Source organism: Chenopodium quinoa, unplaced genomic scaffold (genome assembly GCF_001683475.1).
Source record: "Chenopodium quinoa cultivar QQ74 unplaced genomic scaffold, ASM168347v1, whole genome shotgun sequence".
NCBI lineage: Eukaryota > Viridiplantae > Streptophyta > Magnoliopsida > Caryophyllales > Amaranthaceae > Chenopodium > Chenopodium quinoa.
Window position 1 is genome coordinate 1,202,394 of NW_018744988.1, and position 26,956 is coordinate 1,229,349.

At 34.7% G+C, this 26,956-nt stretch overlaps 1 protein-coding gene and 1 non-coding gene across 2 annotated transcripts; both read left to right on the forward strand.

Annotated features, from left to right (window-relative positions):
- Nucleotides 1–9,886: 9,886 nt before the first annotated feature.
- Nucleotides 9,887–9,959, forward strand: TRNAK-CUU. Its single transcript has one exon. It is a non-coding gene; the product is annotated as a tRNA-Lys (tRNA).
- Nucleotides 9,960–21,218: 11,259 nt separating this feature from the next.
- LOC110706569 lies at nucleotides 21,219–24,241 on the forward strand. The gene is made up of 4 exons (XM_021884498.1): nucleotides 21,219–21,682; nucleotides 21,954–22,027; nucleotides 22,754–22,889; nucleotides 23,296–24,241. Exons 1-4 carry the CDS (start codon nucleotides 21,554–21,556, stop codon nucleotides 23,791–23,793), a joined length of 837 nt encoding a protein of 278 aa, XP_021740190.1. The 5' UTR covers nucleotides 21,219–21,553; the 3' UTR covers nucleotides 23,794–24,241.
- The last annotated feature ends 2,715 nt before the right edge of the window (nucleotides 24,242–26,956 follow it).

The following is a 26,956-nucleotide window of genomic DNA, read 5'->3' on the forward strand; positions in this document are numbered from 1 at the left end:
CACCTCCCTTACCCTCGAAACCCTAGCTCCCTTACCCTCGAAACCCTAGCGGCTAGGGTTTCAAGGGTAAGGGAGGTGACGGCCGGCGGTTTTAAGGGGACGAGGATGGGTTTCTAGGTTTTTTTGTAGGCGGGGGGAAGGTTTTCGTGGGCAAGGGAAGGTGGTTTTCCGGGCGGCGAGAGGTGGGGAAGGTGTAGCGACGGGCGGCGAGTGGTGGGGAAGGTGTGGCGACGGGCGGCGATGGTGGAGGAGGTACGACAACGATCGGTGAGGTGGTGGTTGGGCGGTTTAGTGGTTGGAGAAGTCACTACCACCAATGCACAACCCCTCATTCCCATGCCTTTGATTTTTAAAAACAAACAACATAGTATAAAGAAAGGGTTTCATTCCATTCTCTTTGATTCCCTTTGTTCATTCCATTCCGTTTACCCCGTGTGAACCAAACGGCCCCTTAGTTTATTTAAGAGAACTTAAAGAGGAAAAAAAATTGATACAATGAGCAAAATCCATATTTCCTTTTAAAAATAAATAAATAAATAAAAACAAAATCCATATTTGTTGTTATTGACTTCGGCATTTTTTTCACTTTACTAAATTAACCCCGTGCGAATATGCGATGCACAATTTTAAACTAAGAATTGAATTATAGACTTTTAACAACTCGTACTGAAAAAAAATAACTTCCTCATTTATCCTAACTAATTTCTAATTAAATATGAATATGCAATTTCTGAAAGTGCATAATTTTCATTTTTAATTAAGAAATTTCAATTAAATTATATTATAAACAATTGTTATTAACAACTCATAAATAACTAAATAGCTTAATAGGTGTGGAAAACCCAAATTTTAAAATTTTAAAATTCAAAATGAAATATATTTCAAAGCTGTGTTAAATAGGGTAGCAGGTAGCTTGTAAAGGAAGACATCATCCTTGTATTTTGGAGGGAAAAAATTAAATAAAAAAGTGACACGTAAGCAATGATGACATCAACAATTGTTATTTTAGTATATACTAGTTCAAACCTCGTGCCCTACACGGTTTTTACAGTAGTATTCAGTTATTCATTTATTAAAAAATATTACATACAAAACATAAAAATAAAAATAAAAATAAATGTAGGAAAATTTTCTTTTTTGAATTTGTCTCTTGTAACAAACTTTTTTAAAAGAAAAAAAAACAAAAAATTGGGCAGGGAAATTTTTACTCAGAGGGTGACACATGTATTAGGGGATAATGTTGGGGATTACTTTAGTACATAGGTATTGATAGATAGATTAAACTTAGTTTTACTAATATTTTACTATTATATTTGTTCTTTAGAATTAGGGTCTGTTCACATTTACTTAATTTTAGTTCAATTCAGCTTTAATCAGATCAGTTCAGTTCAGCTCCTAATTTCCCTCTCTCATAAATATTCATTTCAGCTCAGTTCAGTTCAGTTCAGCTCCAATCATTCAGTTCAGTTGAGCTCCAATCAGTTCAATGAATGTGAACAAGCCCTTACTAAATTTAACTAATTAAAAAATATTTATACTAAATTGAAATTTAAACAACTTTTATTCATTAGATATTATTTTTATAAGTGAAGAGTACTGAGTACATGACTTAATTTCAACTTTTAATGTCTCTTGATAAATTAGTGTGAGACAATTTCACCGAAAACTCAATTTGTGACAGTTTACATTTGAATTGTGTAGTAATATTCTCTTGATTGATGATTGTGATGATTTGTTGCTATCTACTCTGTGTCAAAATATACAAGTTGAACGAAGTACACTAGTGCTAGTTAGGTGACCAAAAAAAAACAAACACCTTGTACATATACTAATTATGAACCGTAGATCCATTTCCAAAACAATCAACCTTTTTTTTTAAGTAACCCTCTAAGGAAAATTAAACTGGATTAATATATCATTAGAGGCAATACCAAAAAAACAAAAAAAAAAAAGCATAATTTCACACTTGTTAACCAACATTTTCAATGTTGAAATGTTGAAAATGAGCCAGCTCATGAGCTACTCTATTCCCGTTTCACTTTATTCTAAAATATCTTCTAAATGGAAAGAACTTGATTCTTGTAAACTTTCCTGCAAGACCTCAATCACTCTCCATCTCCACCATGATCCTACCAAAGCCCTCGCCCAAAGCCATCTTAGCTTCATGCCCCAAAGTATTGCTTTCGCTTCTTTTGTCTAGCGCACCACTCCCAATGTCCTTAATAACAATAACACCCCCGTACGCCATACCCCACGGCTCCTAGCAGTCTTGCATCAATGTTCACTTTGTAATAGGGACTCGCTGGAGTCTAGAGGTGCTTAGTTATTACGTGCAAATGTGCAAATATTCTAATTTTGGTCAATGAAAATAAAAATACTTCGTAATTAATGTTAAATTTGGATTTGGTGTTTAATTTGTTTCGTAATAAAAATATTAATTTTGGGTAATGAAAATAAAAAATACTTCGTAATAAATAAAAAGATTACTTAATTGAAAACGAAATTTCAACAAAACCGAGGAAATTAACTATATTCGTCAACAGATTCATAAAATTTACACACTTCACCTACACGAAGCCACTTTTTGTTAGGAGGTTGATAAATTAAGTCTCATAAATCTTATGCCCAAAAGATAAAAATTGGAACTTCAAATTATTTTTAACAATTTTCAAATTTAATTGGAACTTCTCTCTAACTGAAAGTTTCTCTCACTACAATTGTGAGGCTCTTTATTTCTTTTGCCCTACTCAAAAGTCTTTCTCCTTTCTATGTTCTTGGTTACTGTGGCATGCAACCACGCGCTCGAAGATCTCCTTGAGCAAATCTGAGCAAAAAAAAAAAAAAAACTTACAGATTACCACTTTTCTTTTCGCTCAATCCCACATAAGCAGTAATTGCACTCAATATCTAACTTTTCAAATTCACCCAATCACCCCTGCATCATTTGGAGAACACCAGAAGTAATTGTTCTGTACTTCTTGCTTCCACTTGTTCGACATGCAATAGATCCAATAGTCTCTGATTTCTTCATATTCCTCCCCTATAAGAAGAAGTTAATTGCTCTACAACTTGCACACATCCCTTTCTTACCTTCTATTCTCTTTTATACCTTCTTCTTGTCTGTACTACTTAATTGAAGTGGTATGGCAATCTAGAATCCAATTGATCCTAATAATGGCAATGAAAATGACCCTCCACCAAACAATAACCGTCCTAGTTACCCCACCAACTCAATTTAATGCCCTAAGTAATATAAACTTCAATAATTCTGCTATTGGAATCTTTCTTGGCCCGAATCCTCCATCAGCCACTTATGTGCAGCATATAATTAACCAAAGATGGGTCACAAGGGGGCATGTTCGAGTTCATCGAACAGGGGATTACTTCCTGTTTGAGTGCTTGGTTTAAAGTGATCTCGAGGGATTACTTAGACAATATTCTACGGTGTTTGATGGCCGTATAATCAATCTTCGAAGGTATCATACAAATCTTATCCCACAACAAATAAATTTTTCAACAGCTAGGCTATGGGTTCGAGTCTACGGCTTGCCCTTGCAATTTCTCATGGAGGCATGGGAAAGGAGGATTTTTGTTCATATTGATTATTTGGATACGCTAGAACCAGGTCGATTACCGGAGAGAGCGGAGCTAAGGGCATGCATGGTGGTTGATTTCACTCAACCGCTAATTCCGGGCTGCTTTATTCCGGTTCAAGGTGACCGGGTAATCTGGGTTTATTTCAGGTACGAGGGTGTTTTCCGTTTTTGTAAAAGATGTAGTTGTGTTGGTCATAGTACTAGAAACTGTAATCTGAGAAGTGATGTGGCGGCGCGCCGTCTTCTAAGGCGTTTGGGGGCGGTTGAAAGGGATGGTCTGAGGGTGTTACATGGACCTTTGGATTACCCCTACTACACTAATTATGTTCGAGGTCTACCTGATATTTACAGGTATCGCAATTGGGGGTTGAATCTCACGAGATTGGAAGAGCCGGAGGACATTACTATTGGAAACAAGGCTCTTTTTAATGTGAATTCTGATTCGGATTCTAATTCGGATGATAGTAATGATATTGTGTACTTTTCGGGGTCTGGGAGCTCGAGTGACTCAGAGGTAGCACATGATAATAGTATGGAGGCAAGGATTGACATGGAGGCGGTTCGTTTGTCTCTGGGTAGACGTTTGGGGGGGGGGGGGGTAGTGATCCATACGCTGAGTTCACTCCTCCAAATTTGAACTTTTCACAGCCGCAACAGCGAGTTCCACACAATACCAATTTGGGAATGCAAAATAATAGCACAAGGTAAGCCGAGGCCCTGTAAATCAAGTTGACAGGTCACTGGAACGGCCGGTTGGAACGATTATTCCGATGCCTCATAGAGCGTGTCGAATAAATTCAACACCACCAAACTCCATCTCTCTGATGCAGCGGGTTCCGACTTCAGCAAGGGAGACTCATTTAAATTTGGAGGTTAGAGAATCCTCGATTGCAGCTGTGAATAGGGGAGGGGTGCTGAAAATCCTCGAACCCTGTTCCAGACGCTGGGAATCTCGGAGTGGGCTTTTCCACCACCAGAGCCAGTCCAGTTTAATGAAGAGACAAGTAAAATAGGAGGTTATCCAGTGGGCTTTGATCCAGATCTTCACCAACACCTTATAGCACAGATAGACATGAGTCCAGAGCATCCACTTGAGACAACGACTGAGCAGCAGCAACACATTGTCCAGCCTCGGTTGAATATTGAAGGCAACGATGAGGGGTAAATTCTATGTCTTATGTTGATTTTTTAAATAATAATCAGCTGAATTTTGTAGAAGCAGAACGGGCATTCTTGCGAGCTATGACTGTAAACAGGGCAACGTCAAGGAGGATTTATCCGACGGCTGCCAGATCGTTGTACCTCCCTGACTCGCCTAACACCTTCCCCACAAATTTGGTGCATTTTCCGATGACGGAGTACGATCCGCCAAACACACCAATGTCACCAATTCGTTTGATTGATGTGTCAGAATGTGCTTATGGAAGAAAAGAGGAGGAGTTCTCCAAAAAGGTCGCGTACAATTGAAAGGGCTCCGTCGAAGTCTTGTGACAATGATTCGGTGCGAGAGGCATCATATGATCTGGGATGGTTGGAATGGAAGCGCTTGAAAACGCTTAATCGCTGGGCTGATAAGGGTGGATTTAATGTCTGGCAACGAGATAAGAAGGGCAATTTTGGGTTCAAGTTGAAGGCTATTAGTGATGTCGACATGGCGAGGCAGTGGGGGTGCGCATCAAGCCACCACTCTCTGGTATTTTGAGGAAGAAGAGACAGCAGTCTTCATCCTCGGGTCACTCTAGTCCGATCAAGAAGCAACGGAGTAAGGAGGTTACCTCTAGCTTCCATGCATTTGATAGTGACATGGAGGTGGAGATGGGAGTAGAAGACAAGGTAATGCTGGAAAAGATGATGAATTTGTTGGTGATGTGGCTGCACCGAAACAACCCCCTAGTGATCAATGAGAGTTATCACTTGGAATTGTAGGGGGTTAAACGACACACTTTCCCCTACACATCCTTATTTGGTGTGGTTGTTAGCTACTAAGTTGCCTACTTTTATGTTTATTTCCGAAACTAAAATGATGTTTAGTGATGTTAGTAGATTAGTGACAAAGTTTACTCCAAGTTTTTCTTATGGAGTAGACTCGGAAGGAACAAAGGGGGGTTTAGCCTTGTTTAGTTGGTATTTGGGGAATGTCTTTTGTGTTGCTTCTTCCTCAAATTACATCTTTTGTAATGTTGTGGACATTAATGGAAGTAGTAGGCATATTTTGTTTTTGTACGGAGCATCGAAAGTAGAGGAGAGACCGAATGTTTGGGAGGAAATTTCGAGCCTTATCTCTACTACACCGAATGTATTGGTTATGGGAGATATTAACCAATTAGAGTATTATAGTGATAAATTAGGGGGGGCTTCTTTGATAAAGGGTTTGGATGCGTTTTTGGATTGGAGATTCCAAACTAATCTTTTAGAGGTTCCTTTTACGGAGTCGCGTTACACTTGGACAAACAAAAGATTAGGAGCGGAGTTGATCATGGAGCGTTTGGATAGGGCTTATTCTTCTTCTCAACGGTTTAATGACTTTCCGGATGGGAGAATTATTCATGAACCTATTACGGTTTCGGATCATGCGCCAATTATTTATGATCCGGATACTATGTTAACTAAGTCAAATAGACCGTACCAAATTGAGACGTGGTGTTTGGTTTTCCCGGAGATTAAAGCTTTTATTGGTGAAGCTTTGAACATTCATTGTACGGGGTCTGTAATGTACAAGTTTCAACAAAGGTCGAAATGGTTACGGGATAAAATTAAAAAAATGGTTCTTGGATAATAAAAAAGTGTGGGGTATAAATTGGAGGACGTACTCTACTGAGCTCCTTGACCAAGGAGGGGATATCACTTCTTTGGAGCAGGGGAATAGCTATGTCACAGCGATTAATGGTACGATCAGCCAGAGTAGCTTAGAATTTAAGTATTGGCAACAACGCATGAATGATAGGTGGATTAAGGAGGGTGATATTTCTTCGAGAATGATGTATGGTAGAGTGAAACAAAGAAAACAACGGCGAGAGATTGTCACTTTGAGGAAAGATGAGGACGTTTGGGTGCAAGGACAGGAAAATTTGGAAATTCTGATAAGGGACACTTTGAGGGAGGTTTATAATCCATCGATGGAGCGGAGGGATATTGTCCAAGAAAAGGTTGATTTGGTACTGCGGGAACTGGAGCTTCCTTCTATAGCATCTGAGGATGCTACCTCTTTAATACGTCCGTTTTCGTATCAAGAAATACGAAAAGCGATGTTCTCTATTCACAATTTCAAGGCGCCAGGACTGGATGGCTATATTGCAGAATTTTTCCATCGCCACTGGGAGGAGGTCAGGCAATCAGTTGTGGAGTCGGTACAAGCTTTTTTCAATACGGGGTATCTTTTAAAGGAGCTTAACGCTTCACTTCTTGTTATGATTCCGAAAGTGGAGTGCCCGGAATTGGCTTCACAGTTTCGACCAATTAGCTTATGCAACACTATCTACAAATGCATAGCTAAGTGTATGGTCAACAGAATGAAATCGCTTTTGCCGGGCCTAATTTTGGAATTTCAGCATGCTTTTGTGCTGGGTAGATATATTGAGGATAATGTGATGCTGAGTCATGAGTTGTTGCATCTGGTTAATACTAGCAATGGGAAGTCCACTAAAGCGGTTATTAAATTAGATATGTCTAAAGCTTATGACCGGGTGAATTGGACTTTTCTATTGCGAGTTCTTAAGGCGTATGGCTTCCCTGAAATTTGGATTCAATGGATTTCGGAATGTATCTCCACGGTCTCTTACAAGACACTCATTAATGGTCAAGTTTCAGAGATGTTTAAACCGGACTGTGGTTTGAGGCAGGGGGATCCCCTATCTCCGTATCTTTTCTTATTCTGCATGGATGTTCTGTCTCGAATGTTTTCAATGGCAGAAGATATCAACATGATTAAAGGGCTTCAGGTAACACGGCGGTCGCCTTCTATTTCACATTTGTTTTTTTGCAAATGATGCAATGCTGTTTTTTCATGCGAACACAGACTCATGCACAAATATGGTGAATATTCTTGAGAGGTTTGGGGATATTTCAGGCCAACAATTGAATTTAAATAAATCTTTTGTTAAATTTAGCAAACTAGCAAAGGTAGAAGAAGTGGAGGAGCTAAAGGCAATTTTGGGTGTTGGGCAAGTCCAAGCTCTGGATAGACACTTGGGGGCGCCAATTGACTTCACAACAAGGAAGATGGATGCGTTTAAGTACTTGGTGGACAAGGTAGCGGCTCGAATTCTATCTTAGGTGACTCTCAACTTGTCACAATCGGTTAAACTTATCTTGATTAGCACGGTTTTGATTAGTATTTATTCACTTGTGATGAAATGCTTCAAGTTGCCAACCTCGATTACGAATAGGATTGATTCCTTAATTGCTAAGTTTTGGTGGGGATCGAGGGGAGAAAAGGGAATGCACTGGGTTAAAAGAGAGATTATTCAAATACCAAAGGGTATGGGTGGCCTAGGTATAAGATCTATGGTGTCTCTAAACGATGTTCTTTTGTTTAAGCAGGTGACACGTATGCATTGTAACCCTCAGTTGTTAGTGGCTCGTTGTATTGATCCAATTCATGAATGCCCTCTTTATTTGGGGGAGCTGAGTACTTGCCTTCGTGGTAATTCTTCTTGGGGTAGACGGGGTTTATTCAATGTGGCGAATAAAATGGTCAAAGGCTTTCATTGGAAGATAGGTAATGGTGAAAGGGTGAAGGTTGGAAATATGAGATGGGTACAGGGCTCAACACCGGTCTTTAAATCAAATCAGTTGCTTCGGGGAATCGGGTCAGGGCGGGTGAAGGACTTGATCTTCCCAGATACGAGATCTTGGAATGCGGCAATCATAAGGGAAAGGTTTGAGTGGAGGACTGCACAGAACATTTTGGAAATGGAGCTGCCTTCGACTGAGGAGAAGGATGTGCTTTATTGGGGGGGGCATCCCTCTGGCAACTACACTGTTAAAACGGGATATGCTTTCCTAATGAATATTTTTTCTTTGCAACAGGATGCGATAGCTGACAATGTATTCTGCAGGATAATTTGGAAGCTTAATATTCCGCCCAAATGGAGCTTGTTTTTGTGGAAGCTTGTGATGAATGCGTTGGCAGTCAAGTCGAACCTAGTCAAAAGAGGAATAACAATTGAGGATTATTGCGATTCTTGTGGTACAGAGGGGGAAGACCTACAACATCTTTTTAGGATGTGTTCTTTTGCGAGATATGCTTGGAAGAATTGTTCCCTGAATATCTTGTCTGAAAATGATGAATCTACTCTGTTCGGACAATGGATTCAGAATTATATCCTGCTTTATCATAGCGAGGATGGAAAGAACATTGAACGAATAGGAACGTTCATAGGCGTTCTTTGGAGTCTTTGGCTGACTAGAAATGGGAGGGTCTTCAGTAATCAGGGAGGTTATCTTGCAGACCTGTTTAGGAACTATAATACAGCGATGCATAATTTCATGGTTTGGAAAATGAGAGAGGAAGGGGAGGATGTCAGGGCAAAGGATAAAAATAACAACGGTGCGCCTCCGGGTTTTCAACGAATAAACATTGGGTCCGAAAAGGAAGACATAACATACCCAACAGATGCTAGATTGGAAGTGACTATAATGGTTGATGGCTCTTGGCAAATACGGACTAGAATGGCTGGAACGGGATGGGCATTCTCGGAAGACCAGATAACCTTTATGGAAGGAGGAGGAAACTATGGCAAAGCATACTCTTCTCTACAGGTAGAAGTTATGGCATGTGTACATGCTTTAAAGTGGGCGGAGGCGAAAGGGTACCAAAGGATTCTTTTATTCACTGACTCATTGGCACTGATCAACCTAGTCCAACAACCGAAGAGAAGGGAATGCGGATGATGTGGACGATCCAAGATCTTTTAGATGTGGGACGAAGGCTTAGAACTTGCATCATATGGAAAGTTGGGAGGGATCAGGTTGCTAAGGCACATAACATAGCGAATGGGTGTAGAGTCAACTTACATAGCTTTATTGATTAGTTTATTGGTAATTTACCGTTGTCAAAAAAAAAAAAAAAAAAAAAAAAAAAAAAGATAAAAATTGCGTTTAACATTTTTAAGTATGCCTGAAAATGCAATCATATATAGTTGAACGCTAAGGATATGGGGTTTGAAACCCTCATCCTCTAAAGGTAATCTACAAAACATTGATAACGGATTTCTGTTTAGAATGGAACAACTTTGTAATAGTACAATAGAGAAATATAAATATAAAATACATGTCTCATTAACAAGTAAGCCCGTCTAGCTCAGTTGGTAGAGCGCAAGGCTCTTAACCTTGTGGTCGTGGGTTCGAGCCCCACGGTGGGCGTCAATCTTTACTTTTTTTTTTTCTAATACAAGTAATATTCTTTATTTTTTGGTCAATGTTCTTTACTTTTTTTTTTCTAATGCGTTATATACACCAACCATGTGAAATGAGTATATAAAATCAAGATCATTTTTAGCACTATCCCTAAACTTATACAAGTACTTTGTACAATAGAGATAATTAAATGAAAACTGATCATTTGAACCTATTTCTAAGTAGACATATCACGCACTTTATTTGCCTTATTCAACACCAAACAGTCCATTTTCATCTTCAAATGAATACTTCATATAATACTAATCCAAAGAAACTATTGAAGCTAAGAATTATTTTTCTTTGTTTTTTGTTTGTTTTTTTTTTTTTTTTATTTCACCCGATTTACCCTTTGGACTAATTCGGACCAGTTTCTTCCCGATTGTTTTTGTGTGGGCGTCAATCTTTACTTTTTTTTTTTCTAATACAAGTAATATTCTTTATTTTTTGGTCAATGTTCTTTACTTTTTTTTTTCTAATGCGTTATATACACCAACCATGTGAAATGAGTATATAAAATCAAGATCATTTTTAGCACTATCCCTAAACTTATACAAGTACTTTGTACAATAGAGATAATTAAATGAAAACTGATCATTTGAACCTATTTCTAAGTAGACATATCACGCACTTTATTTGCCTTATTCAACACCAAACAGTCCATTTTCATCTTCAAATGAATACTTCATATAATACTAATCCAAAGAAACTATTGAAGCTAAGAATTATTTTTCTTTGTTTTTTGTTTGTTTTTTTTTTTTTTTTATTTCACCCGATTTACCCTTTGGACTAATTCGGACCAGTTTCTTCCCGATTGTTTTTGTGTGGGCGTCAATCTTTACTTTTTTTTTTTCTAATACAAGTAATATTCTTTATTTTTTGGTCAATGTTCTTTACTTTTTTTTTTCTAATGCGTTATATACACCAACCATGTGAAATGAGTATATAAAATCAAGATCATTTTTAGCACTATCCCTAAACTTATACAAGTACTTTGTACAATAGAGATAATTAAATGAAAACTGATCATTTGAACCTATTTCTAAGTAGACATATCACGCACTTTATTTGCCTTATTCAACACCAAACAGTCCATTTTCATCTTCAAATGAATACTTCATATAATACTAATCCAAAGAAACTATTGAAGCTAAGAATTATTTTTCTTTGTTTTTTGTTTGTTTTTTTTTTTTTTTTTTTTATTTCACCCGATTTACCCTTTGGACTAATTCGGACCAGTTTCTTCCCGATTGTTTTTGTGTGGAATTGAATACGCGATTCTCTCTACCAAATATAACCTAAATCACCACTAAATTACAACCAAATAGCCAATTATTTTGAAGCTAATTAAGGATTATGTGCTTAGTTATACAATTGTAAATTTGTAACATGCATGACTGAAAATAAGAATTATCGTGAATGTTCGAGAGAGAATAGGATGATGCAAAGCAATGTGGGACAGATGAAAACAGCAGTTGAAGTTATCGTTAAAATGACTTTTTTGTACGCCCTAGAGTAAAAGAACATGCCTTTAATTGCTACTTACATGTGCATTAGAATCCCACTTACTTAGTGTAATGATTAACCTCTTATGTAAAAAACGTGTGCCCCAAATGCTAATTTGTCAGAGCCCATCATATCCATCTTCTTCGTCTTCTACTTCAATTCCTCCCTTTTAACCCCATTCCCTTACTTTCTTTTCTCCATTCTTTACTTTCTTTTTATCTCTTTGCATTGGAGTATTCACCATCACAGCTCATATTGTCATGTATACGACTTGTTTTGTTTTCTCTTTTAGGTAATCAAAAGAGGATCCAACAAAATGTATGTTATTCACGAGAGGAACTCTTAGGGTGGGACGGTGGGTTTTGATACGTTTGGGTCTTGTCGGCTTAAATTCATATTATTTACCTACAATGTTTGGTAGTAGAGAGGAGATAGGGATGGCAATGGGTCGGATCTGGACCGGGTTTGAATGGACCCGGATCCAGATCCGTTTTTGTATATAGGATCCAAATCCGACCCAGATCCGTCGGGTCTAGAAAATGAAGACCCGAATCCGGATCCATCGTGTCCAACGGTTTCGGTCCAAAACGGGTCCAATATATTTTACCTAATTTTTTGCAATAAATGTAATGTTCGGGTCAAAAAATTTATTTCAAACTTACGTCGTTGGTTATTAAGTTCAACCCCAAATTAACCAACGTATACACTCATAATTTTGAATTAAAATTATAAACAACAAAAAAAATATGATGTTACATATGAGCTAGTGAAAAAACAACGATGATGTATATAATATAAGCATCCAAAATTCATCTCTTGAAAGGGTTAATCTTTATCATTACTAACATTTTAATAAAGAAAAAACAATTTTAGTTTTTTTTAATAGGAAAAATAAAAAACGGGTCCACGGATTTGGATTCGGGTCTAGGGTCCAGACCCAAATTCAGATCCATTTTTGTCAGCAGGACCCGGATCCGTCGGGTCCAAAATTTTAAGACCCAGATCCGTGAAAAACGGATCTGGATCCACGGATCCGGATCGGGTCCAGATCCATTGCCATCTCTAAGAGGAGATGGATTTTTAGTATTGTGTAAAACGGACTTACGTGGGTCCGGTCATAGAAGCAGAAAAAAAAAATATCTTAATTGTCAAATATTAGGTTATAAATATCAAATATTAGATTAAAAGTGTTAGGAATCAGATAATAATAGTCAGATATTAGATTATAATTATCAGATATTAGATTATAAGTATCATATATTAGGTTTTAATTGTCACAAATTATATTATAATAGTCAGATATTAGATTATAATTGTCAGATATTAGATTAAAAGTGTCAGAAATTAGATTATTATAGTCAAATTTTGGTTTATAAATATGAGATGTTAGACAATATTGATCAGAATATTTGAAATAGGGGAACTCAAAGAAGTATAGCCGTAACATGCAATTCACGAACATATTCTTCAGCGACATCTTCTAAGCTTTTGTCATCTCTGAGCTCAACAAATCCTAAAGCCATCCACATACGCACCATTTGTTCTGTACTATAATGAAATTCCTTTGTAATCAAGGAACAAAAAGCAGCACAGAGCTTTAAATTATTCTCAAACTCATCGTAGCTAACCATCAGTATTTTCAAAAGTTTGTCGTCCTCCATAACAAAGGCTGAATTTGAAGCTAATTATAATTTATTTTTAAAGCCTGCCTGCGTTTCTGTCGAGGAATGGGTGGGGGTGGGTATCCGCGCCGGAGGATGGGAGGGGGAGGGTGGTCGCCGACAAGTGACTAAGTAGTGGTAGTGGCAGTGGTTGTGTGCATTATAAACCGGACTCACGTGAAACGATCTCCACAAAACCTTCTGATGACATATTCCATCTGAACCTCCTTAAACTTTATATGGAGTATCGTAGAGTAGTATACAACATATTATCATATAATCTGCAAGATTTTGAAAATAAATATCTTATAATAGTATTTTTTTTTATATTATCTTTTTATTTACCTATATTTGACACCTAATAATTAACAAAATTTCGGTCCCAGCAGCTCAAAGCTACCTTGTTGCATGGTACAAAATAATTAATTCTCATGATAACTTCTAAAATTGTTTTAAGTACAATTAAAATATAAAATATTTATAAATTCAGTACATTAACACGAATATTCTTCCTTTAAAACAAGAATGATGACTTGCTAGTAGAGAAAAGAGAATCGCTCATTCTATTCTTTAGTAAGTACGTGATCCAGGTTAATTAAATGGCCTCTAATAATGCCTACAGATTCAACAATGCAAATAATATAGAGTACCGTACACACTAATAATGAGCCTACAAAACCTTCCTACTTGCTAAAGGACAACCATTTAACTAGGCACTTACCTACTTGGAATTTTACTTATATTACTTACTACATTATTATACCATCAACTAAATTATACAACTCCGTAAATGTAAACTTTTTTATTTTTTTGTTGGTAAGGAGAAACAGGTCCTCTCGTCCCGAATTAGCGGGCTAGGTATTTTGGGAGTGGGGGGAAGGGTAAGGGAATTCCCACCCCAAATTGTCTTTAGTCAGGCGTTTGATCCAGTGATTCCACAATCACAAGACTCAAGGCTATGTAATGGAAACCTTAATACTTCTTCTATTCTTTTTCACTTGACGTTGTTAACGACATGTTTCTTATATCACGTTTGTCAAGCAAAATTTTAACGATCAATAACTTTAATTCTCCATAAGTAAAAAAAAAATATATAAAAGTTGAACACTGCTTGATGTACGTTAAATTATAGTAAACTGGGTGTACAAAAATTTTGTGTTAATAATACATTATTACAACAATATAGATAAAAAAAAATTGTAAATAGTGTAAAAAAAATCAATCTGTGGAGCGAGATAGGTTATCGTTATTCTAGAACCAGAAGAAGTATTACTAGCATTGACTCATTGTCTACTAATATCACGTAGCCAAGCGAATTGATCATTACTTAGATGTATATGGCATCTCTAACGTATTCAAAAATCAAAATAACTTACAATTAATTATTAAAATCATTCAAAAAAAAAAAAAAATCTAGTCAAAAGAAGCAATTGTTAAGCAATAATGCATGTCAACCAAATTAATTACTCGTAGATCGCTTGAATCAGTGCATGATACATCATATGTGTAGGCAGGCTGGCAATGCAATGCTGTATGTAAAATACTACTCGTAGCAATTATGATGATGACCAAGTTAGTTCATGATGTAGAGTGAATGAATAGAATTCCTTCATCCCTTCTTTGCTTCAGAGCAACACCATCTCCTTCTCATCCTCCCCACCACCCCAATATAAAGCCTTTCTTTACGGGAGGGTCAACACATACCCAACTTATAATACTGTTCATATGTGTAAACAATCTAATTAACGTGCAAAGTCTTGTACTTGACGGTCTCACAATAGTTCGAATAAAAACTTATGGTAAAATTGGTAGAAAAAATTTATAACGCGCAACAGTAACTAAATTATTGGGTAATCTTTATTCGCACGAGAATAATATTATTTGTATACTCATTTGGTTAAAACTTTACTAACAGTTTGGTTTATGTACTTCTATTGTTTGAACCTACTTTTAACATAATACTCGTAGAATATATAATCTCGATTTTTTTTTTAAAAGAAACATCTCAAGTTATTTATGCTTATTATGGTTTATTATAACAATGTTTTTCTTTTAATTTAGTGATTAATGATCATTTTTCATTTGTAATACTTTGTACCTAAATCAATGTGAAATTGTCTCGGTCTACTTTAAAAAGTTATCATGCTCATCAAATTACTGGAGAAGCGACGTTAATTATACGGAGTATTGACTTTAGTATTAATTTGTAGTCTGTTTTTCCTTGGCAGCATATACTTCGCAGAATTAAATATAGAGATTAGAGAGTTTCCTTGAGAGTTATTGCTTTTACATAATTAGAAATTATAATCAAATGGTTTGGACTTGTTTTGTGTCTACATCTTTCGTGATTAAGAAATAAAATTCAATTAACTAATTGTCTAATTGGGTAATTATTGAATTAAACCTAATTAAGATTTGATTGAAAAGTCTAATTCCTTATTGTCTCTCTCGCACGTGACACGCATCCACTAATCAACTAAGACAGCTACTTATAATGGTGTGTCAGAAACATATGCAAAAATTCTTATGAAAGTTCTGCAATGGACAACAACACAAATGTTGCAAATGCCAACTAACATTGTCATTAAATTAACAAGGTGTGAGAAACACGCAACATAAGAAATTACTATGCATAACTCGATTCTTTTTTTTTTTCCCTAAAATATAATTTTAAAAATAATATTAGTGGGTTTATAAATTGATGAAATTATAGAGGTTAAAAGTAAGATACGAGTACATTATAATGTTCATGCAAAATATGATTTCCCTCAAAAAAATTAATAAATTAAGTAAATTAAAGGGTGGTAGTTTTTTTTTTTGGGTAGTTATATTTTTAAAATTATGGTAGTTTTCTTTTGAAAATTATTAAAGATGAAAGGGGTATTTTGGGAAAGTGAAATTTATCACCCAAAACCCCCTTTTACTTTATATATTACTATAGATTAATTAACTTCTTTTAAAAAAAATAATAATTAACTTACTACGTATGTTTAATCTAATTTATAATCCAAATCTGAAGAGAGTCATTTCATAAGAAACTTAGAATTTACCTTAGATGATTCTTGACTATTTTTAGGATTGTCTTTGTTTTCTACTTTTTTTAAAAAAAAAAAAATACAAGTAATTATATAATCCTGAGTCGAATTAAGGAGTGATTGAAACGAACCTAAAAGTATATGGCGTTAGTTATTTCTTGGAAAATTTTCATTGGGAAACCTAGTAATGTTTGTACTTAGGGCATGTTCTGATTTACTGAACAAACTGAGCTGAACTGATTGGAGTTAAACTGAATATTTTATGAGAGAAAGAAAATAAGAAATTAGGAATCGAACTGAACTGATTGAAGTTGAACTGAACTGAATATTTTATGAGAGATAGAAATTAGGAATTGAACTGAACTTAACTGATTGGAGCTAAACTAAGGCCCTGTTCTCTTCACCTTAAAAAATAATATTAAGTAAAAATAATTTCAGTTCAGTAAAAATAAGTTCAGTTCAGTAAAATTCAGTTTTCTCAAAGAAGAATTATAATAGAAAATCAGTAAAAATAATTTCAGTTTAGTAAAAATAATTTAAGTTCAGTAAAAATAATTTCAGTTCATTAAAATTAAGTTCAGCTCAGTAAAAATAAGTTCACTTCAGTAAAAATAGTTTTAGTTCATCAAAATTAAGGTGAATCAAACAGGGCCTAAACTGAAGTGAATATTTTATGAGGGAAGAAAATTAGGAACTGAACTGAATTGAACTAAAATTAAGCTGAAGAGAATAGACCTTTATTCTCTTTATTTTATTCAAATGATACTTACGACTTATTTGGTAATGAGTTTTTTTGAATAGTTTTTAGCGTACTAATACCTATTTGATGTTCAGCCATATGAAAAAGTTAATTCATGTACTTGGTAAATAGCTTATTGAAATTTAGGTTTTTTAATTACTATTGAATATTTAGTGTTTTAGGTATTATATACATTGGAACAACTAACAATTTTTTGTTACTTAACAATTTTTTTTTATATAATCAATTATTTATAGTAAGCTAAGAGTGAGAGATAATTTTGGTGATAAGAACTTTCCTCTCGATCTTAGAGGATCTTGGGATCGATTCGTATCACCCATAAAAAAAAATTACAAACAAGTTAGTCAAAACCATTAACGCGGCCAACTAGTCAAATCTTTCTATATGTTTGATTACAGATTATAAATAATGTGAAATTATTCTTAAATAGTGCCAAAAATCAATAGTTTCAGGAATTGTTTATTTTTTTATTTATGTATATACTCCATATGACTAAAAAGTTAAACAATCTATTTGACATTGTTTTTTGTTTTCAATTTTCAATATATTAAAAAAAATAAAATAAAAAACCAAAAACAAGAAACAAGAAAAAAAAAATCCACTTTTTTGTTGTCATTTTTAAAAATTATTAAAAACTAGGTTAATGCACGGTTTGTATAAAACCTTTTTTTTTTTAAATTATTTTTAATTTGTTATTATAAAAATAAATCGCTATTATACATGAATATAAATAAGAATTACGTATATTTATAATTATAATTTTTTTATTTTAATCGTAATTATGATACAATATTTGTTCAATGTTGTCCAACTCATAGTTCAATGTAGGATGTCATTTATTAGTGTGCTATTTAAAATTATTTCAATTTCCTACGATAAATTTATAGATTTTAGTTGTGATGTAGAAGCTTCCAATATTTAAATTTCAAAAATGTTAATTATGATTGTTTTCCAAAAAAAATGACATCATCATTTCATTTACGCGAGAATTTTTTTATTGAGAAAGCGACATGTGGGCAGTGGTGATGTTAACAACTTCTGTTTTAGTGATAGTTAATAGATTTAATAAGTTTGAATAATTGTTGATTCCTTATATGACATATATTTTATAATCTTTGTTTGGGGTAAAAATACCCTAAACACGTGGCCCAATGGCCTAGTGACACGTGGCATCCAGCCGTTGGTCAGCAGTGCTCCAATCCTCTGCTGACACGTGTCCTCTAAACCCTAAAAGGGAAACCATCCCTTCCCCACTATAAATAGTGGAAGGACCCTCATTAATGGGGGCTGGAACATTTGTTGTTCACATTGAATACTCCTCAAAAAGAAAAACACTTACCCCGAGCAATATTAATTGCAGAATTCCCCCATTACGCGAGAAGTAACTTCCACATTACGTGCATTCTACCTCCCGTATCTTTACTAACTTGATCGTCGGAGGCGGAGCTCCTACCCCCAGGAGTCTTCGTGATTTTGCAGGCACAGGCGTCGAAGGGCATTCTTGGAATTGTAACTCTCCCGCAGGACACATCAAAAAACCCCGAAACAATCTTGACAAATAAAAAACCAAAAAAGAAACCACATCAATGTCAAACGATCTCGGAATAATTAAATTTAATTTTTTTGCATTGAAGAATGTTTATTAAACACTATAATAAATGCCAACTTATTTAAAAAAAATTAAATCAATTTTAATGCTTGTGCGATATGCCAATATGTCATACAGTGATAATTACTCCGTATGTAAATGCCAATTATTGAAAAAAAAAGAAAAAAGAAAAAGCATACCAATTTAATAATTGCTCATTATAAGCCAAAAAGTAACATCAAAATTAATTCAAATCTTGGATTACACCAACAGGCAACATATGTAATATTTGTTATTATCACAATTCAAAGACAATTTTTTAAACATGCCAATTTCACTCATAAAGAAATCAATATTAATGCATATGCAATATGACAATAAGTTAATTATAATTTAATTTCCTATCCTCAGTAAATATTAAATTAAGAATATGTTATATTACCTAATTTTAAAGCTCCTCCTAACTTCATCTTAAGAAAATATTATCCATCAATACAAATAAGTTCACTTTAGTATAAATAAGTTAAATTTAGAGTAAATAAGTTTTGTTTAATTAGTTTAGCCAAAATCAATAAATTTTAACTAAGAAATATCATTGAGAATTAGTGAAAAATAATTTCAGTTTAGTAATATTTATTTCAGTAGTTCAACAAAAAAATAAGGTGAAATGAATAAAATCTAGATTTTGTTACTATGTAAAACTTAGGCCAAATTAGAAAATAACACCTGCAAAAAGAACCGATTTTGATTATAACACCTAAACATTTCGAAATTTTATTATAACACCTACAAAAATCCCAAAATTTTAGTTTCACCACCCACTAACGGACTTTTGGATGAAAACCGTTAGTGGGGCCCGCCATGTACACGTGTCAGCTGTGTATTGGTTTAAAAAAAAGAAAAAATAATAAAAAAAAAACCCTAACCCCCTAACCCAGCCAGCCCCACCATCGGCACCACCTACCCAGCCGTCGGCATCACCTGCCCTCGCATAATCCGGCGATACCAGGCCCAGCCCAGCCCTGAAGTTGAGCAGCGAAAAACCTTCCGGATTAACGCTTGCAATTGACGGTTTCCTGAGCAGTGAAATCGCCGGAACTTCACCGACGAAACTCACCGGATTCTGCGGGATTTCAGCCCGTTTCTTGAGCCACGAAATCTTCCGAACAACCACCTGCGAATTGACGGAGAACCACCTGCGAATCTGCTGAATTTCGCAGCGATTTCAGCCGGTTTTTGCGAAGCAACACCACCGGAATTTGGCTAAGACAACTTCCGGTTTGACGCCTGAAATTGACGGAGAACCACCTGCGAAATTTCGATTGGTGCTTGTAGCGGTTGTTGACGGTGGTTTGGTTGTGGGTCTGAAAGAGGCGAAGGGGCTAGGTGGTTTTCGTGGAGGGTTGTGGTGGGTTGGGGTGATTTTTCGAGGAGAAGGAAGGGGGAAGGGGATTTACGGGGGGGCTGATGTTGGTGGGGGTGACGGCCGGTGGTTTCGCCGGAGAAGGAATGGAATCCAACGACAGTGGGGGGTCTCCGGCGGTGTAGTGACGGTCGGCGGTGGTGGGGCTAGTGGCTGGGTTAGAGTTTAGGAGTTTTCTTTTTTTTTTTTAATTTTAATTTTTATTAATTTTTATTTTTAAGCCAATAAACAACTGACATGTGTCCCTAGTGGGTCCCACTAACGGTTTCCATCCAAAAATCCGTTAGTGGGTGGTGAAACCAAAATTTTGGGATTTTTGTAGGTGTTATAATAAAATTTCGAAATGTTAAGGTGTTATAATCAAAATCGGGTCTTTTTGCAGGTGTTATTTTCTAATTTGGCCTAAAACTTATTTAATCTATTTTTTTTTATTTTAACTTTTTTTAGTTTAAAACTCCTAATTTTTACCCTAGAAGAAAAGGGGAGATGAGAGGCTTAAAAATCCTAATTTTCTATAAAACTTTTTTTTTCCTTCACAAATACTACCTCCATTTCATATTATTTGCAACGATTAGACATTTTTTCTCTCTCCTTCATGTCAAATTGTTGCAAATAATATGAAACGGAGGTAATAAATATTTTTTTTAATAAAATAATTTAATTCAGTCTGATTTTAATACCATGTCAATCTTAATTAATGTTGTTAATAAGTCAAAATGTAACTCCAAAATAAAATTCAAATTTTAGATTACATTCAACTAATCAAGATATTACTCGTTTAATTGTATTTGTCAATCCTCCTCCAATTTCAAAACATTTAAAATAAAAATTCAATCCCAAAGTAAAATTAAAAAAATCGTCAAGATAAGATCATAAATAACCGTTATATACGCAGCATCACTGTAGCTCAGGCTGCCACCAACTGAAATTCAAAAATACTTTCCAATTTGCCTTGCCATATCCACTCACCAATAACAAATTTACATTCAAATCTAAAATGCCTAATTACTCCCAATTTATTATTCTTCGTATTATTATCCTCTTAAATAAATACATTGACAAATAAAAGAGTGAAACGTGGAATTATACATTTTTATTTATAATTATTTTAAAATTTAAATTACGGTTTAATACGGTGGGGTCAGAAAAGAGTGTAGCTTAAAGCATCCGTATAAGCTAAGCTGGAATAGTAAAACTTAAACGGCACAAAAGGGCAATTTCGTCATTTCACCGCTCAACCTTCCTTTTTTTTTCCTTCGAGAAGAGAGAGAATTTGAAGAAGAAAATTAATTTCTCATTTCGTTCTCTCTCTAAATTTCATACCACTTCAAGTAGTACCACAAGCTAAACAAACTCAGTGTCAGAAAAAAACAACCCCTCTAATTTTTATTTTAAATTTTCAAATTTAATTATTCTTTGCGTGCTATATTATCATAATAACATTAACAATTTTATTCGGATTTCTTGGAATTATTTTTGTAGAGTAAAACAAATAAGTATACATATTAATTATAATTTAAGATAGTGAGTTTTACTTTGATAATTTTGGAATTGTACATTTTGGGAAATTGAAGAGTTAAAGAAGGAAATGGAGCACCGAGGAACTCCGGTGAGAAAACCTCACACTTCAACAGCAGATCTGCTAACTTGGTCGGAAAATCCTCCCGCCGATTCGCCTTCTCTCTCCTCCTCTAATCGCCCTATTCGCAACGTCCAGGTAATTTCTATTTTTTTTTTATTTAAATTCAAAAAATGGGTTCATTTTTATTTGGGATTTTCATTGTAACAGAAATTTTCTGGGTTTTTATTTAATTTTAATTTATGGGTTTTATTCCTTTTACTGAGAAAATATCTGGGTATTTTTTTAATTTTAATTTGGATTTTTCTGGGATTTTTTTTGAATTATTAATAAAATACTATATTGGGTATTATTAATAAAAAAGAGTGTTTTTTTTAATTGATTTTAATTTTTGCTGGGAAATGAGCAGCCATCGGATGGGATCAGTAAGGTGGTGTTTGGAGGTCAAGTGACAGATGAAGAGTTTGAATCCTTGGTAAAAAGGTAAGATCTGATTTTTATTTTTTTGTAGTTCAATTTTTACCAAACATAATTTTTTTCTCACGTTTTTCTTGTTTGTACCCTTTTTAAAAAATTAATTTGGTGATTCTTTGTTTGTGAACTTAAGTTGAATTCATTGGATCTTCATTCTTCACATGTAGAATGGACTAGAAAAACTGTTTATAATGTGAAATGATGCAAAAAAGGAAATTTGGTTGTATGATCAATTGTCTGTTCATTGTGTTGAATAAGGGTTGTCATTATTAATTTGTGTGAATTGTTCTATGCTATTGTTATTGCTTAGGGATTAAGGTATAAATTTGCTTATAATTTGGTTATAGTGTTATATAGGTAAGTGTAATTTGTGTTTGTAAGGATATAATGGTTGTTTGCAATCTAAGTGAACTCCGATTTTTTGGCTTTTTGATTGATTGGATTGATGGTTTACGGTGTTCTGTTGGATTGATGGCGAAAGATTGATGTCATGATCAATTTCTTCTGTTTAATGATACTATGTATATGTCAATTTTTTTGTTTGTTTTAATTGATGTTCAATGTTGGTATGAGTGGTTTGTTTCTAATTGGAGCGAAGTATAATTGATTGAATATTGATCATCTTCTCCAAGACGGGGTTGTATACTTGTATGTTTTTGTGGATTGGTTGGACTGTTGTTGCAACTTCGAAAGGGATGTGTATATAACAAGCGTATGTAATGTGCCTAATCTCAGGAAACCGTGCTCTGCTTACAAGTCTAAAGAGATGATTGGTAGTGGCATATTTGCTGGTGAAGAGGAAATCGATGACCAAGAAGCTGAAGGTGCCAACCAAACCCCGGGTAACAAAACTGGCGTACGTATGTACCAGGTATACTATGAATCATCCCCTTGTAGTTGTGTATTGATTGGTAATACGAGTGAACGCTATCATGATCAACAAGTTATCAACAAAAAACGAGGTCCATTCCCCAGTCAAGTACTCCCTTGTCATGACATTACTGGAAATTATTGACTGTTGGAAAATGATAAATGGAGCTACTAGTCTGCTCCCAGATTACAAACAAACTTAGGTGTTTGTACTTCCTAGGAAAGTGCCACTTTGTCATGATATGTTTGGTCAAATGTCTTAGAGAAGCTTCTTGTTTTGCTTTGCCTTGTTGAAAGTTTGTTTATCTTTTATGGTAATTGATAATTAATAGATTCTTCCATGTTTGGTTTATATATAACGACGTACTGATAATCTTGCAATATTTTATGGTGATTTGGTGTACCAGCAAGCTCTTACTGGAATGAGTCAAATCTCATTTGGTGCTGATGATGAGAGCCTTTCTCCAAAGAAACCTGCCTCCTTACCAGAAGTGGCAAAACAGCGAGAACTGAGTGGAAATCTGGATAGCGCGGCAGAAGCAAAGTTGAAGAAACAACTCTCCGATGCCAAGTGCAAGGAGCTAAGCGGACATGACATCTTTGCCCCACCACCTGAAATTAAGCCACGATCGACTGTAAGATCTCCTGCATTCCAGGAAACTGACAGTGAACCTGTAGTGAAAACAGCAAAGAAGATTTCCGACCAGAAATTTGCTCACTTGTCAGGAAACAACATATTCACAGAAGATGCACCTCCTAGCTCAACAGAAAAACCCTTGAGTCATGCCAAGCTGAGAGAGATAAGTGGAAACAACATCTTTTCAGACGGGAAGGCAGAATCCCGAGACTACTACACAGGGGTCCGAAAGCCTCCAGGCGGTGAAAGCAGCATCGCCTTGGTTTAATCATGCCTGAGATCTAACATTGTTTTTTCATCATCTTCTTATTCACATTATTGATTCCGCGTGTCTCATTCTTCGTTGTGGGTAAGGGTTCGCGTATAACATGACCTTGCTACTGTTCGGGTTTGGTCGCATATTTCTCTTAGGCTTAACTTGTTGATCAGAAAGCTAAAGATATTTTGCTAATTGGGTTGTAATGTTTATAAAAACTTTGGTTTATTTTTTACTTCTAAATTGTCGTTGTCATATTTCAATGAAGTGGTTGGGGCTGTTAAGTTTATTTAAATTATAGACCGAAAATTTCGTACAATTTTTTCCATGTTACTAGCTAAAGTAGGTTGCAATAATTAAAGAAAAAAAAAACCTACTCAAATTGAAATTGTAATAGTTGATGCTAAGCTTGTGTTGCAAGTGATGAAAATTGACCTGACCGACCCACTTCTAAAGCAAACTTGTTTCTGCTTAAATTTCACATCTCCATTAAATAGTTCTCTACTATTTCTAGCCTATCTGTTTATTTTTATTTTTATTGCAGCAAAGTAGATTTTTTTTTTTTTTTTTTTTTTTTTACGAAGTATATAAACCTGAAAATTCTGGCACTTTAATAGAATTGTTACACTGCTCAAACAATCACAGCAAATGACATTACAAGGGACATTTTTTCTTTGGAGTTACTCCTTTTGCTCCATAATACCAGTTGTTCTTAAAATTTTGTTCAAGGGTATCCCTTTTGTCACATAGTGTGAATCCATCTTGAAATTTCGTTACCTAGTGTTAACCCTTTTGTTCCCTAAGTCCATCAATTCCAAATTTTTTATACAGGTAAATCCTTTTCGTTCCCTAATATATGTTCTCGAAATTTCTTTCTAGTTTCTTTTTTGTTTCTAAATGTTTTTTTTTTTTTTTTTTTTTTTTTTTTTTTTTTTGTAAAGAGAGCCACAAGGGTACTAGGGTAGTGATATATATGAGATTTGATTTTGAGTTGTGTGTATCAGCTGTCATCTACTTTTATTCCTAACATGTAACATCTAATCTTAAATCCTTAATGGATATTTATGGTACTTTAGGAGTTTTGGCTGTGATAAATGAACGGTTATGTCTACGCGTACTCATTATTTTATGTCTTTTAATTATGACAATATTAACTCAATATTCAGATGTTGGGAAGCAACCCACTTCAAACTCCATAGCAATGTGCAATGTGCTTGACCCAAAAGAGTAGTAGTTGTACTCTATAGTAAGGACTGGTCATTCATTAAGTATAGTATCAAGTTGGATTAATCAATACATTAGAATTAATAAATGCAATGTGCATTATTTATTGGACTTTTTAGATATTGTAGATCATACACCGATTATATTTATTGGACCGTGTAGATCATTCACCGATTAAATTTATGGAAATCGTAGATCATACACTCAATATAATTTTAATGGCATGTTTAATTCTGCAAATTGATTATTTATGATATAACTTATCAGCTATTTTACACAAATCATGGGATATTTTGCACTTACCCTTCTAATAGGGAACTCCTTTTTTTTTCTTAAAATTTTTACAAGAATAGGGGACCTAAATGAAAAATACATTATACATTATTACTGCACATGTTGGATATCATTCCCTTTCAACCAGTTTACCTTAGGACCTGTTTTGATTGACTGAACTGAGCTGAATGAACTGAATTGAATTTATTGGAGCTGAATTGAACTGAAAATAATCTGAATAGAACAGACCCTAATAATATCGTAGTTAAAGGCAAATGATGTAGCGCTTATCAATACTTTAACCAACGAAACTAGTTGATCATCCATGATTTCTTTATTTAATACTAGTACATGAAAATCCGACATTGATAATTAATTACCTTAGAAAGGCAAAATACATTGTGGTTTCTAAATATGACCAGGTAAATACTGCAGTACGAGCAATGTATTTTGCCTTTCTTTTTTTTTCTTTTTTCACATTGCTCGTACTGCAGTATTTACATGGTCATTAGAAACCACAATATCACTAAATGGGCTAACATCTGTATTGCTTAGCAGTCTGCCATTTGGGCCCATCATTAACAGTGGCCAATTGGGCCTATGAGAGGACAAGGGTTATGTTCTTTAGTACCCACTAATCTAATCTATTACAAAGCACATATTTACATGGGCTAGTTATGCATCTAATTCACACTTAATTACTTAGCCTATCAGAATTTTATAGTATAAAAAGTTCACATTTATTTCATGTTAGTGTAGCTGTTTAATCATTCACCAAACATAATTACTATAAAGGCATGCAAACTATACTTAATACAATATGTTAATGCTCATACTTCGAACTAGGAACTAATATCAACAACAATGTTATAATTAGGTCAAGGGATCTACCATTGTTGTTTAATATATAGCGTTGATGGCACAAAGAATGTCACCTATCACTATCAAAAGCTTTAAGCTACTATGCACCCTATGGAACCAGCACTATTCCCCTCACACGTCAGCTAGCTCAACTAGATCATCATTTGAGAGTGGAGGGGAAGGGTGTTATAAAATCCTATACTTTCAAGCATATGTAGATGGTAGAACTTAAATACAGTAATTAACCTCAAAGTCATAAAGTGAGTCATCCACCATCTCTACCATACAAACTTGGTTTGTTGGTTTAACTCTTAAGCTTTAAGATTAATGTTAAATATAAATCATACATCTTTGATGATTTCATGAAGCACTAAAGAAGAAGGATGCCCAATTTACATGCATGTTATTGGAACTTATTATTTTACATTAGATCATTTTAATACGCAAAGGTGATCCCTTAAAACTGATCAGTACAATAATATTATACATTTATACCCCCTCTATCGGCTCTATGCACACAGAGTTTAATTTGTTAGGGGAATGTGTTTGTGTTGATATTTGACTGTTGTTAATCTTGTGATTAATCTACATGCATCATGGTCATCAACTAGTCTTTGATCTAATAATCCAAGAATTTCTCCTGCCAAAAAGGAAAAGAAAAAAAAAAACATTCAACACCTTTAATTTAGATACGTTTTGATCAAGAAAGAAGTACTTAAATTCATGATTGTACAATCCTATTGAAATAATCTTTAAACTAATCGAAAATAAAAGGACAACTAGCACCTTAAATTCACGATTGTACAATCCTATTGAA

What these genes read in the sequence shown, in the direction of transcription:
- LOC110706569 (XM_021884498.1), top strand. Translation starts at nt 21,554, where the DNA reads ATGGAGCACCGAGGAACTCCGGTGAGAAAACCTCACACTTCAACAGCA. An exon ending in GCCCTATTCGCAACGTCCAG is followed by an intron (nt 21,683 to 21,953) that starts GTAATTTCTATT and finishes GGAAATGAGCAG; the next exon opens with CCATCGGATGGGATCAGTAA. An exon ending in TTTGAATCCTTGGTAAAAAG is followed by an intron (nt 22,028 to 22,753) that starts GTAAGATCTGAT and finishes GCCTAATCTCAG; the next exon opens with GAAACCGTGCTCTGCTTACA.